General features: G+C 41.8%; 1 protein-coding gene across 2 annotated transcripts in view; it reads left to right on the top strand.

Moving 5' to 3' along the window:
- The window catches only part of ENTR1 (endosome associated trafficking regulator 1), a 347,727-nt gene that overhangs the window by 221,896 nt on the left and 111,906 nt on the right, over window positions 1–13,925 (top strand). The window contains exon 6 of one of the 2 annotated variants that reach the window (XM_044057868.1): window positions 6,378–6,440. The exons of the other annotated variant lie outside the window; for it this stretch is intronic. Within the exon in view, the coding sequence (XP_043913803.1) occupies window positions 6,378–6,440 (63 nt within the window). The remainder of the gene's footprint in view (window positions 1–6,377; window positions 6,441–13,925) is intronic. 2 annotated transcript variants of the gene reach the window in all.

Genomic DNA, 13,925 nt, shown 5'->3' with positions numbered 1-13,925 from the left:
AGCCTCCTACCTTTATCAATCATTACAAATTGGACTTGGTCTCCAGAGGGAGAGCTGCCTTCGGCTCAGTGGTGCTCAGGAATGTTCTTCCATAAGGACTGCCCATGGACCTCAAGGTAGCTTGGGATTCTGTCCCGTCAGTGATGAATGGAAAGAAGATTAACAACATCAGATAAAGAAGTTATGTCTTACCATAATGTTCCATCAGTGTTGTTCATCTTCTTTCATTCATCACTTCCCACCCTCCTTCCCCCTCCAAAGACTCCTGGGGGATGTTTTGGGTCCAAGTGGTGTCCTAGGGTATTTGCGCAGAAGTGGCTTGGGCTTTGCTTCTCTTTCTCTAGCAAACTCGATCTAAGGTAACAGGGAGAAGGGCATTCTGGGTAGAAACTTAGGTTGAGAGTTTTTTTGGCTGGCGTGAGCTTGGTAAAAAGTCGACTCGATTCCGAGGGCTCGGAACTGAACCCATCAGTGATGAATGAAAAAAGATGAACAACACAGATGGAACGTTATGGTAAGACATAACTTTTTTTGAGCAGGAATCCAGGCAAGGATGTCCTCTTTACCTTTGTTATTTGCAATATATTTAGAACCATTGGCAAAGAAAATAAGAGACTCGGAAATTCAAGGATATAATCCTTGATCCTAATTCTAAAAGACATGCTTCTGTAGCATTTCTCCCCGGGCCTCCACTAAAAACAGGATCTGTGGAATCTAGTCGGACTTTCCCAGTCAACAAAATGTTAAATAAATAATTGGTATGGTAGTCAAGAAAAGCTGACTCTATTTGCAGATGATATTATTTTATACCTGATCAAGCCATTTCAGTGTTAAGGAACATTTTGAGGCAGTGTCATATCTTTCCAGGATACAAAATTAATTAATCTAAAACAAAGGTAATAGCTGTAAATTATATACACACACATGAACTGGTTCGGCAATATACATATTTATGGGGACATGTTAAAATGAAATATGGATTAAAAATGATTGTGGTTTGGCTGCTAAGGATATGTGGGAAAAGACTAAACAAAAGATAATATAAAAACTGAAAAATTGACAGCTCTGTTATATGGATAGCAAAATAAAAGCTGTTTAAATGTTTTTAGTTTCTTTAGTTTTATGCACAAGTCAGGCATATTTTTATCAACTTAGTGGAGAAGTTGTAGGTAGCAGTTAATAAAGAGCTGAAGACTTTTATCTGTGAGGGGAAGATGGCAAGAGTCAAGTGAGATGAACTGATTATTCCAGTTGAACAAGGCAGTTTGGGATTACCCGATTTGAAGGGGTATTTCAGAGCTACAAGTTTAAGGCTGCTGTACGTAGCAAAAGCAGAAACCTATAATTCAAAGTGGAAAGGGAAGAAGATGATGATGAAGGGAGAAATTCAAGAAACAAAGAGAGACTGATTTTGAATGCAGATCCTTAAGAAGAAGAAGAGCCATACAGTATATTATATTATATTCATAAAGTAGCAGAAAGTATTCTAAGAACTAAGCCAAGACGGGAATGGAAAAAAGGAGATTCTGCCAATAGGGATGACTGCAATTAGTGATACAAACAATAGGCAAAAGGGGACTGGAATTTATTGGAGAAAACTGGTAAAAAAAAAGGTACTGGGAACAAATAATTTGAGAGGGAACGGTAGTAGAATAGGAAGAGGCCAAGAATTTATTTGGACTGCAGGATCAATTTTGTCTTCCCTAACAAGGACTGTTGTCAGAGTATAGTCAAAGAGAAAGAAATCCGGGGACCCTAAGTGAAAGGCCAGACTGATAGACTTTTAGTAGAATCTAGAACAGAAGCTGCTGTTAAAAAAAGGAATAATTAGTAGAGTATACAAAATATTGCCTAAGTATATGAATCAAATCAGGGGAGGGTAGAAAGGATTGGGAGGAGAGACTGCATAAGCAGTTCACAAAGAAATAATGGTGGAATATATGTATGTCTCCCAAATATGCAACAAAGTCTAGAAGATTTAGGATCTTTGCTTGGAAATGTTTACATGGGTATTTTTATAACCCAAGTAGACTCCAAAGAATCTTTCCTCAGGTAGACAACAAATATTGGATGTGTGATGGGGAAGAAAGAGGTAACTGGGAATATATTTTCTGGGGGTGATGATTTGGCGGACTTTAAAGATTCTCTGCAGACTGCCCTGTCAGAATACCGGGTGAGCAAATTGGTGTAACTAAGGAAATTATTTTTTGATGCAGAGTCGGAATTGCCTAGACATAGTAAGTCCTTGATGAGTCTAATTATGGTGGCTGCCAAAAATGCAGTTACCAGAAAATGTAAATCAAAGTCTAAACCAACTTTACTAGAAGTAGTGAATATAGAAACAGAGATAAAACAACTGGAATTGGAATCTTTAGAAAAGCATAGTAGCAAATTACATAGGAAAAATGGGACTTGTGGGAACAAAACATACACAGGAGGAATGAGGTTTAAAAGAAGGCAGGATTTGAATGAGCTATGTAATGTTTGACTGTCAGTGACTGAATAGATTATAAGTGATGTATAAGTATAATGTTTGCAGCAACTACAATTATGTCAATGTGGTTTGTGATGTATAATGTTTGCAACTAAAATTATGTCAATATAGTTTTTCATTTATTTAAATGTATGATTACCTATTTTATAAGTGATAATTTAATAAAGATGTTTTTTGTTAAAAAAAAAAAGAGAGAGACGGGATACCTTTCTGCTGATGGGGGAACTGCAGTGAAAAATAAAGTTAAAATGACAGCTGCTGTTATTCATCCATTTCCTTCAATTTTATTTTCAATATACAATATTAAAATTTTGAAGTCCCTAGTATTGGGCTGAAACTGGATGTAAAATGCTAGTTCTTGGGAATATCTGTCTTAATGGCATGATACAGAGAAAGGAAAGAATTGATCAGCCACTAGAGAAAATAAACAAGTGCACCTTCCATGAGCATTGCACAGTATTTTTGTAGTGGTTTCTTTGTGTTTGTTAACGAATGTTGAAATTTAAAAAAACTACAGGTGTCACTGTTGACAAATGTATGAACATTGGTTAAGGTCTCAGTGTCAGGGCCACAACCTGTGAGACTGATGTCTTCCATCATCAGTGATGTCCATAGCTTCATTACCAGTGCTGTCTGTGTTGTGGGTCCTGTGGCCTTAGGAGTTAGATTCAGCTATTTAGGATCTTCCTCATCTCCAGTGCTGTTAGGCCCATTCATGATCTCAGCTAGATCAGTCTTCAGCCTCAGGGCTGTCTACTTCAGGCTCATTGTTCCTGGTCAATATTTTTTTTTCTGATTTTGCAATTTCTTCCCTGTTGCCTGATGATTTTCAGACCCCCCTCAGTCAATTTGTTCATTCCGTTCACTGGGCATGAGCCGACCAGGAGGCATCATCATCATCTAGGTACCCATCAAGGATGATTTGCAGTTTTTCCTTTTTTTTTGCAGCCCTAGCTGTGCACTCAATAAGCAAGTTACAGAGGAGGGTCAGTAGAGTGGGCTGTCTGTAGAGGATGCTTCCCACTTCCATAAGGGGCTTTCCCACTAGCAGCCTATCCATCCCCAGCATGAATGAGGGTCTCTCTGGTCTCCACTAGGGTAGTTGCAGTACCCTGTGTGCCTCCAAGTGCTTGGAAACCACACCCTCTCCCTGGGAGAGTTGAGTGGGTCATGTACCTTCGCTCCTTTCCCTGCCTGCCTGGCTTCTTCAGTTCCAGGGCCTCTGATCAAACCTTTTACTTGAGTCATAATTGTGGCTCCATCCCTCTGAGCCACACTGCCAGGCTGTGGTCATGCTTTTGAAGTAGTCAAGCTTTGCAACAATCCTTTCCCTGCCTACTTTAGCTTCACTGGGCTGTGATCTTGAGTAGTCAGGGTTGTGATCTCAGCCTTAAATGTGCCATCTACTGTGATTTTGACATCAACTTTTTGCCCTGTATGTTTGTTTTGACATTGACCACTGTATCAACCAGAGCAATTTTTGTCTCTCTGCCCTTAGGGCACTCATCCTAATCAGCAGTAGGGCAGAGTACCTGATCCAAAGAGTTTCTGCAAGATCAGCCAGATTATTTGGATCAGACATGTTTCTTCCTCATCTATGGTCAGGTAGTAAGCAAAAGTACAAAACATAACACATGGGCTCCCTGCTAGAGTCTTCTATCCCAACTACTGACAATGGAAAGAATACTGGTCTGGGGGGTATGCCAGGGAAATGGGTAAGATGTGTTGATAGATGGAACCATAGATCTAGAGAGTGGAAAAGGAATTGCCAAGCTGAGGTGGAAGACACACCCCAAGATGGCATGGGCTGCCATCATGATCCTGAAATAACTGCAAGGGTTACTGATGAATTTCTTGATCGTTATATAGCAGGGAGAAAGGCATCCACAGTTCCTGTGCTTAAAGGAAAGGAATTACAGATATTTCTGCCTGTCTTTGGTGGTGGACATTTGGCTGTTATCACTGGACCATGGCCATGTTCAGAATTCACATCAACATTAATTTGTTGTTTGACAATCTAGCCTGAATCAGCTATGTGACTGGGTCGTGGTTCAATTTAGAAAAGAGTATTATGACAGGCACTAGTCAGTTTGCATTACTGCAAACCATTTAACACAGCCTGTCACAAAAAAAAATGCTGAACAATTTCATGGGTCTGTGTTTCAATAAAAGCATAATTAAATGAGCAGGGAAGTTGCTAGAAAGGGAATAAGTGACCCTACCAGGGAAAAAGGAATAAGAATGTGTATGTCTGATACTCTTTGAAGTATTAATTTTGGCTGTAGTTATGGACCCTGAGAACAGGACTGACCTATTTGTGTATGACACTAAAACAGAGGGTATGGTTAAGGATGGACTGAAGAAGCTAGGATGGTAGCTAGAGAAACTGCTTAGATGAACAGAGATGTGCCAGCTAAGATTCATTGCAGATAAATGGAAAGTGCTGCACCTGGGTCACAATATACCAAAGAGGAAGTACAGGCTTTTGGGAGGTTAATGTGTAAAGAATTACCAAGAAAAGGACCTTAGGGTGGTGATAATTGTATTACTAAACCAGCAGGCACAAAATAAGACTGCAGCTAAAGCCAAATGTAGGCTGGGGTGCTTTTTAAGAGAAATATATTCCTAAGATAAAGAAGTCATTATGTTTATTTGCCCAAAAGACCACAACTGGAGTATTTTGCACAGTTCTGGAAGTCTTACAAGGACAGAGACATATGAATAATAGAAGGGATGAAAGGAAAAGCAACAAGAGCAGTTAAGAGAATGAAAGAAAACAGAGGGACTGGGATATAAGGAGAGTTGGAGGACGTGGGGCTTTTCACACAGAGATCAGCACAGATAAGGGGACATGTTTTGAGTGCACAAAATCTTGAGAAATAAGGTGGTGGATAGAAAGAGAACATCAGTTTTAAATAGGGGAAAAATATAAATTTAACTTTAGGAAGCTTTGGTATTTCTTCACTCAGAAACCATGGTGGACATATGGAATGGACTGCCAGCAAGGTGAGCTTGTAGTAACACTGAGGCATTTAGGAGGGTGTGGAACAAGTGCAGGTGACGAGAGAACAGAATGGGAAATCATATGGGCAGCTGCGTGATGGTACCTGCACAACCTAAGCAGGCTTGATAGACAGTTTTCTACATATGCCAGCAGCAGTATGTCATGTACTGTGACCTACCTACAGGCGTTAGCCTTTCTTGCACAGTTGACCACCAAAGTGTAACCAAGTGATTATAGTAAGAAGATGTGAATAAACATCATTCTAAGTACAATGTTTAGGTTTAGACAGAATGCCTACAACAATATCAACCCTCTGAATTGGGAGCAAGATGTCTAACTGCAGTGCTGATGAATCAGGTATCAATAACATTTCACATGCTAGAGTGCTAGTCCTTAGTTGTGGAGGCATGGGCTGCAGTGATAGCTATCTTTTTTCAGGCTGTCTTTGAAGGGAGGTACTCATTCTCATGGTGGCAGATTCCCTAATGGAAACCAGAAGTATTACAGAGGGGAGCATACTACTGCATACAGAACAGCAATCTCAGGTGGTCATTGTAAATCTCATATAGAAATGTAGACTGGTAGCTTGCTAAGCTTACTGCATGTTCATTCTGAGTAGGGGATATTACATGGAAAGCTATGTTATTGAATAAAAACTGTGATGTGCATTGTGATAAGAACTCAATGACTTCACTTGACAGCCCTTGCTTCTACTGAGGAAGAGGCTGTTAGTTGAGGCAAGGGGTGGAAGTGGCAATCCTTGCTTCTACTAAGGTACTGGGTATACTGAGTAAAATATTTAAGAACTGCGTTTTTGTAGCTCACAATATATTGTGTTTATAGGACGATAACTGAGCAATATTTTCATATGCCTTTCAGAAACGTGCTATCAAGGCTGAAAATAATGTTGCTAAACTGAAAGAAACTATTGTACAGCTACAGGTACATTTTTATTTGATTTTTTGCAGCTTTCTGTTTACAAGGTTATCATAGAATGCATATGTGTAGATAACTGAAGATTGTCTTTATATGAATATGTTTCTATGTGCACATATATTACTTAATCAGACATTGCGGCCAGGTCACTAATGAAAGGGCACTGTGTGTCTAGTGGGTTCCTGGTTAACATTTTGTTTTTTTAGAAAGTCTTGTTTGGCTAGATGGAAGAGGTGATCTTGGTGGTGTGAGGAATGAGACCTTGTGTCACTTCGAGTACAGTTTACCCAAATCCTGTCAAAGGATCTGTCTTCTCTGTTATTCAAAATAGACTGTTGTGTCTTATTAGCATACCTTCATGTCATGATAAACTGAGTGTTTATTCAAGGGAAGCCCAGCTTGTTCTATACAAAGCAACCCAAAAAGTTGGTCAGACTTTGATATATCAGGTTCTGAAAATATATAATCAACTGCATTCTCAGTTCTGCTTGTGAATAATCAACTCCCTTGGATCCCTAGGATAAGGATAAAAAATGGAAGATGGATTTTTTGATTCAGTGCAATGTCTGACATAACCCAGAGCATAAAGCTGAACTAGTAAACACAGCTATTTATCCATGTAAAAGACCATATGAAGCTTACAATACATAAGAGCCTGTAGTTTCAAAACTGTCCTGGCCAGCATGACTGTCAGCAGTGGGACTGTTCGTCATGGCAGGATCTTCAATGGTATTGAATAAACTGGCTTAAAGAGGAGCCCTGTTAAGGTGTCCAGAATGAAGTTCAAATCTCAGGCAGAAATTACTGTTTTTGGAGACTGAAATGCAAACATCCTTTTCAACACAATTTAACTGTCAGCCTGGAGATCAGCGAAGAGTCCCAAGGAAGGTATGCTAATAAGACACCTAGTCTGTTATGAAGAACCGTGATACTGAATTCTGGAAAGATGGCCCCATCAACATCACTGCAGAAACCAACCCAAACTGACAGATCCCAAGCCCCAACTCTGAAGGGTTCCCAACACTGTTAGCATCACTGTTGGTGCCACTGATATAGACAGTGATATCAACATTGGAGGAGTTAACCCCCAAAGCCTGTACTCCTGACCCTAAGACCTGAGCCAATGCCACCAAATCTTTCACTCCCAACACTTGTGACATAGTTTCAACCTGGCATTGGCAGGACTGGTGGTTGAATGATGACCATCTAGGGGAACTGGGATGTTCTGACTAAAAATAAGGCAAAGGAAGAAACCTCTCTGTCTTCCTGATACCATAGGTAAAGAGACTAGACATCTTTGCTGGACGATCTCCACCATCTTTTTGTGATCAATTGTTGTAAGAGGAATAGAGTGACTTCTGAAAGATCTTGCTGATAATGTTGTAAATGATACAAAAATTCAGTGCACCTCAGAATCTGAGAAAGAAGGCACAGTATCAGTTCTGACAAGGTTAATAGAAGACTTTTTTCTGATAAAACGTTTAAAGGAATCTTATACATACTAGAAAGAGGATGGATAGAAGCAATTTCTCTTCTCTAGGTTTTTTAGCAATAGAACCTAGAAAGGATTCTCTTATTCTATTACCTTTATGCTTCTTTTTCTTGTCTTTCTCTCGTAAGCCTTAGTAGGTATGGGCTCACACCTGGAGGTCAGTGGAGTCGATGCTGAAGCAGTGTTATGGTTGAAGACCCCTTACAAGCATACTCACAGCCATGTTACAGTGTTTCTGTCATTAAAAGCTGGAAAACTCTTCACATAAACAACAGACACAAGGTGTACCTATCCTGCAGTGGAATTGTGTGCCCGCATTTGCACGTTCTGAACAATTCACTCTCTATTATAAACAAATTATCAAGAACAAGATGAAACTGTACAGCTGTAACTGGAAATATAATAAAATAACAGTAAAATATCAGCAGATCAAGTATAAAGTAGAACTGTGAGAGCAAGTTTTTTGTAAAAAAAAAAAAAAAGCCGAGGGCTAAGGATGGGCTATGGAGAAGTGTTAAACTTTCTAAAAAGAAATGAAAAAAGGAAAGCATGACAGAAAGTTGACAGCATTTGAGGAACAAAAGAACAAGTAAAACTAAACTAACTTTTAAGTCAACTATGAAACAGTTCTCAGGAATAAAGAAAATTTTAATCAAAGTAGCTTGATGTTGTTTTCTGATGATACCTCTGTGACACCCATGCGCTGGCCCAGCGATCAAGGAGCCTCAATCCTCACCACTAACAACAATGAGGGGTGTCCATATAGGGAAAGGATAATAAATACACACACAGTAAAGTACAATTTCCCTTAAGAGCACACAGAGATCACAGTCAGTCTGGGGTTGGTCTCTCCCTTTCTCTTCAGGTCCTCAATAAGACTCCCCACTGGCACAGCTGTAGGGTCCAGATCTCAGCTGTAGGGTCCAGATCTCAGCCTAGTGGGTAAGCTAAAACCTCCAGCACCCTCTCTGTCCAACCAGTGCTTCGTGTCCCTTCCCAAGTAGCTGACACACACACACTTTGAGATAAGAGTTATATACAACCACACAGACACTCCTGGGGAAGGTTGGCACAGGTTCTCCAGCTGTGCCCCTTTTCTGCCCAATCTATACAGTAGAAATCACTGCCACTACCCAACTAATATTTATCAGCTATTCAAAGACCCTTAAAAGAGTGTCCAATTATTACTGTGCATTATTATTATTCAATTTGTAAGTGTGACCTAACAGTCAAGACTTATTTGGAGTGACTTGGTACAGTATTATTGTATACATGCAATGTACTCTACACAAAACAGCCATAGTTGAAAGGTTTAAAAATACTTAATAATAAATTATAAAAACACTAGACAATACTTTTTACTACACAGTGCTAGTCAAGAGTTCAGAGATCACATAGAAATATTTAAAATAATACAGTAACAAAAGTTCTGACATCACAGAAAAACAAACTAGTCTAATCTTTCCATTTCCTAGCTATATCTAAGAGAAAACATAGTTCTAAAATCCTGCTTGCATCTAGACACAGGCAGTGCTGAGTTGGATGTTCTCAAGACAAATGCTCTGAGCTCTCTGATTTTCTCTCTTTAAATTGATAGCACAGGGCTGCTTCACATGACATCATTCTTCACACTTCTCTGGTGTTCCCAGGCTAAGAGAAACTACATTTACATTCTTTACGCCTGGTTATAAACCAAAGCAATAAAGGACATTTATACATGCAAATTCTAGCCATTAACTCTGGTCTTAAAACAATAGGCAGGATGCCTCCCTGTAGGCATATTGGCTCTGAATTTTGACATCAAAGGCAGTCATAAAATGGTTTACTTAGCTTTCTTAAGGCAGAGTGCACTATTGGTGCATTTTTGCAGTTCTATATCCAATGCAGTCTTTTCACATTTAAGAGAACAAGCCTGTGGCTTACATTAATATTTACAAATGACAGAACTGTCTACAAAATTCTATCTGGCTAGGCTGGCAGCCTTTACTTATCTTCACACGTCTTCCCCCCTCTGGAGAACTAAAGCTTGTTTTTCAAGTGACCCTTGAGAAGTGCTGCTTGAGAGGGTTAGGTCTGTCTGAGTATACCTTACCCCATTCCCTGTCTTGAGAGCCCATCTGCATTGGCATTGCTAATCCTACTGCGGTACTTCACTGACACATCATATGCTTGCAACCATAGGCTCCATCTTAGCAACTTGGCATTTTGCTGGCTAGCTCTGTTCTTCCTCGTCAGGTCTGTGAGGGGAGCAGCTATGGTACTATAACTGCAGACAAACTTTCTGTAGTACCCTGCTGTCCCTAAGAATGCCCTCACCTGCTTTTTGGTAACAGGTGCAGACCATGCCTAAATGGCTTCCACTTTGGCAAGTTCTGGCCTGATCTTACCACTCCCCACTCTGTCCCAGTTAGGAGACCTCTGCCATACCCAACTGACATTTGCTCGGCATAATGGTCAAACCTGCCCTCTGTAGTCTGCCCAGCACTTCCCTGATATGTTGAAGGTGCTCTTGCCAGGAATGGCTGTAGATGGCAATGTCATCTAGGTAAGCAAGGGCAAACCCTCCTGCTAGGATATGATCTACCAGCCTCTGGAAAGTTGCTGGGGCATTTTTTATCCCAAAGGGCATCTTTGTGAACTCATACAACCCAAAAGGAGTCCCAAAGGCTGACTTCTCTCTAGTACTGGGAGTCAAGGGCACTTGAGATCAGTAGTTGTAAGATACTTAGCCCCACCCAGCTGCTCTAGAGCCTCATCTATCCTAGGCATAGGGTAAGCATCTGACTCTGTATGACTATTTAATTTCCTGTAGTCCACACAGAACATGGTGCTGCCATCCTTCTTTGGCACCAGCACCACTGGGGAGGCCCAGAGACTGTTGGACTCTTGAATCACCCCTAGTTCTAACATCTCTTGTATCTCCTCCCTCAAAGTCTGTTTGACTCCCTCAGGCACTCTGTAAGGAGGCTGCCTAATAGGCCTTTGGGCTGCTGTATCCACCAGTAGCTGCAGCTGCACCAGCTGGGTGCACCCTGGTTTCCCAGTGAACATGTCCCCAAACTCCTGTAACATTGCTCAGATTTCTCGAACCTGGGTAGGAGATAGCTGCTGGGACATTGCTACCCCTTCCACTGAGGTGTCAGTCTGAGCCTCGCTAAGGAGATCAATCACCTGATCTCTCTGACTCCTCCTGCAATCCACTGGAAATGCTCAGCACAAGGGCCTCCCCATCATGGTAAGGTTTCATCATGTTAACATGGTACAATTTGTGCCCCTGCCTCCTGCATAGCAGTTTTACCATGTAGCTAACATCACTTGCCTTTCTTACCACCTTGTAGGATCCCTCCCAAGCTGCTTGCAGCTTGTTGTGTATGACAGGAATGAGAACCATTACGTGCTGCCTCATTGCATACTCTCTAGCTCGAGCATTCCTGTCATACCACACCTTTTTCTGTTGTTGGGCTTCTGCCAGGTTCTCCTGGGCCAAGCCCCTGAGTTCCCAGAGTCTTGTCCTGAGGTTTAGGACATATACCACAACGGACTCCTTGTGAGGTTCACACTCACCTTCCCACTCATCTCGAATTAAATCTAGAGGTCCCCTCACCCTATGCCCATACAGCAACTCAAAGGGTGAAAAAACTGTGAATTCCTGGGGAACTTTTCTGTAAGCAAACAGCAGATGGGGAAGATATTTGTCCCACTCCCTCTTAAACTGGTCTGCAAATTCCCGTGGCATGGACTTGATTGTTAGCAGGGACTTGATTGTAGCGTTTAAACTCTCAACAAGACCATTAGTCTGGGGATGGTAGGGGGTGGTCTTCAGGTGCATCACCCCACAGTACTTCCACAGACAAGCCAGCAGGTCTAACATGAAATTGGCACCTCTGTCAGTCAGTTTTTCTTTTGGGAAACCTACCCTGCTGAAAATCTCTAACAAAGCATTTGCCACCTTTTCTGCCTCAGTGGAGGACAGAGCCACTGCCTCAGGGTATCGTGTAGCATAATCCACTACCACTAGGATATACTTTTTCCCTGTGGAACATGGGGTACTCAGAGGCCCCACAGTTTCCATAGCTACCCCCTGAAATGGCTCCTCAATCACAGGCAACGGCATTAAAGGAGCTCTCACATTGTCTCCTGCCTTGCCTAACTTTTGGCACTGCTGACAGGTCCTGCAGTACCCTATTACATCTCTGGAAATTCCAGGCCAATAGACGTTTCGCATAGTACGTCTCTTGGTATGTTTTATGCCTATATGACCTGCAAAGGGAATATCATGGGCTATGGCTAGAAGCACCAGATGGTAGACTCTAGGCACTACCAACTGCTCTACCCTCTCACCTTCTAGCCCTCCCTGAAGGATCTACTCTCTGTACAGTAAACCTTTGTCCCAGTATACAGATTCCCCTTTCCCTTGATAATCAGGTGCCTCACTAGCTACCTGCCTCAGGCTTTGCAGTGTAGGGTCTGAGATCTGAGCCTGTCTCAACTCCGTCTTTGTAACCCTTCTCAGCTCCCCTTCCACAGGAAGTCTGGCATCCTCTGACAGTGGTGCCTCACTGTCAGCCTGGGTACTACTACTTACCTCTACCTTTGCAGTCACTCTGTCCAAGGGAACATCAGTACCCACCAGCAGCTGTGGCTCACCTTCAGTCACACTGCTACAGAGTAGCTCCCTCCCTGAAGTAATCACCAGTCCTGGTTGCAAGTATGTAGTCTATCTGGGTCTCCCTTAAGCTACCAGACCCACATGCTTGTCTCCTAGCCTGACTGTGTGTAACTGCATAAGCACATGGTACTGCCTCATCCAAATCCTTCCCTATCAGGACATCTGCAGGATGGTAATTCAGAACCCCTGTTGTCTCAAAACAAACTACTATTGGCATATTGTCTTTCCCACTTACTGGCTGTCTCACCTTTTGTTCCCCACCTTGCCCACCGTGGGTTCCTTTAGACCTATGAGCAGTACCAGGGGTCCCTTTCCTGTATAGGGATGCCCTGCTTGCTAGGGTATAGGTCCCCCTTCTTCCCCAACTCATCTGAAGTAGCACATTGTCCATCAGCTAATCAGATCCTCATGTCCTCAGGCAAAGTGCTAAGGGCTTGTTCCCTCATCAAAAGGTCTAAAAGACCTTCAGAAGTGCTGACCCGACATCCACTCAGCCACCTATGAAAATAAGTGCTCAGTTCAGCAACATTTTCACACACACTTTCATCTGCCTTGCATCTATGCTCATGAAACATTTTCCTAAAAGTGTTAGGTGTTAGCTTAAAACATTCTAACAAGCAATGCTTAACAACAGTTTAATTAAAACAGTCAACGTCAGACATTTTAGACAACACAGGTACTGCTTTACCATGGAGTAAAGGGGTCAGGAACTGTACCCAGAGCCTTTGGTCAACATCATACTGTTTACATACCCTCTCAAACATATGAATGAAACTATCAAAATTATCTCCCTCTTTAAACTGAGGAAAAAATTTACTGATCTTTTGTGCTTCTGGGGTGCAGTTACTTAAGTCTCTTTAGCTCCAGATGGATTTTTAAGTCCTCTGCAGAAAGGTTGAGCTGTCCATTCTCTGAGGGTGGTACATCTCCACTGTCAGTCTGATCGTCCTCCTGGTTGCTGTTTTCTGATGCAGCTGTGTCCAAAGCTGCAATCATGCCTGCCTTAGTCAGGTTTCCATGTATTAACCCCCTAGCCTGGCACATCTCAGCCGGCTGGCTCCTTGTCAGCTTTCTGTACTCCTCTGCTGACATGCTGCCTGCTCTCCCTGACTAACTAAACTATCAAAAGAAATAAAACAATTGTGATCTGAACTCTGATTATTCACTGTGTGTCTGATTTAGGGTACAAAACACCTTCAGTGATTGCTGCACACAAGCTACAGGAATTCACTCTATCCACACCACTACAAGCCAATTAGTATTTGCCAACCAATTAATATGTGGTGTGGATATCCCACCACTGCCAAACAATTAATATGTGATGCCCGTG

Source organism: Protopterus annectens, chromosome 16.part0 (genome assembly GCF_019279795.1).
Source record: "Protopterus annectens isolate FY-2018-M chromosome 16.part0, PAN1.0, whole genome shotgun sequence".
Lineage (NCBI taxonomy): Eukaryota > Metazoa > Chordata > Ceratodontiformes > Protopteridae > Protopterus > Protopterus annectens.
The sequence above is the reverse complement of the archived record's forward strand: the minus strand, read 5'-3'. Positions and strand labels throughout refer to the sequence as shown.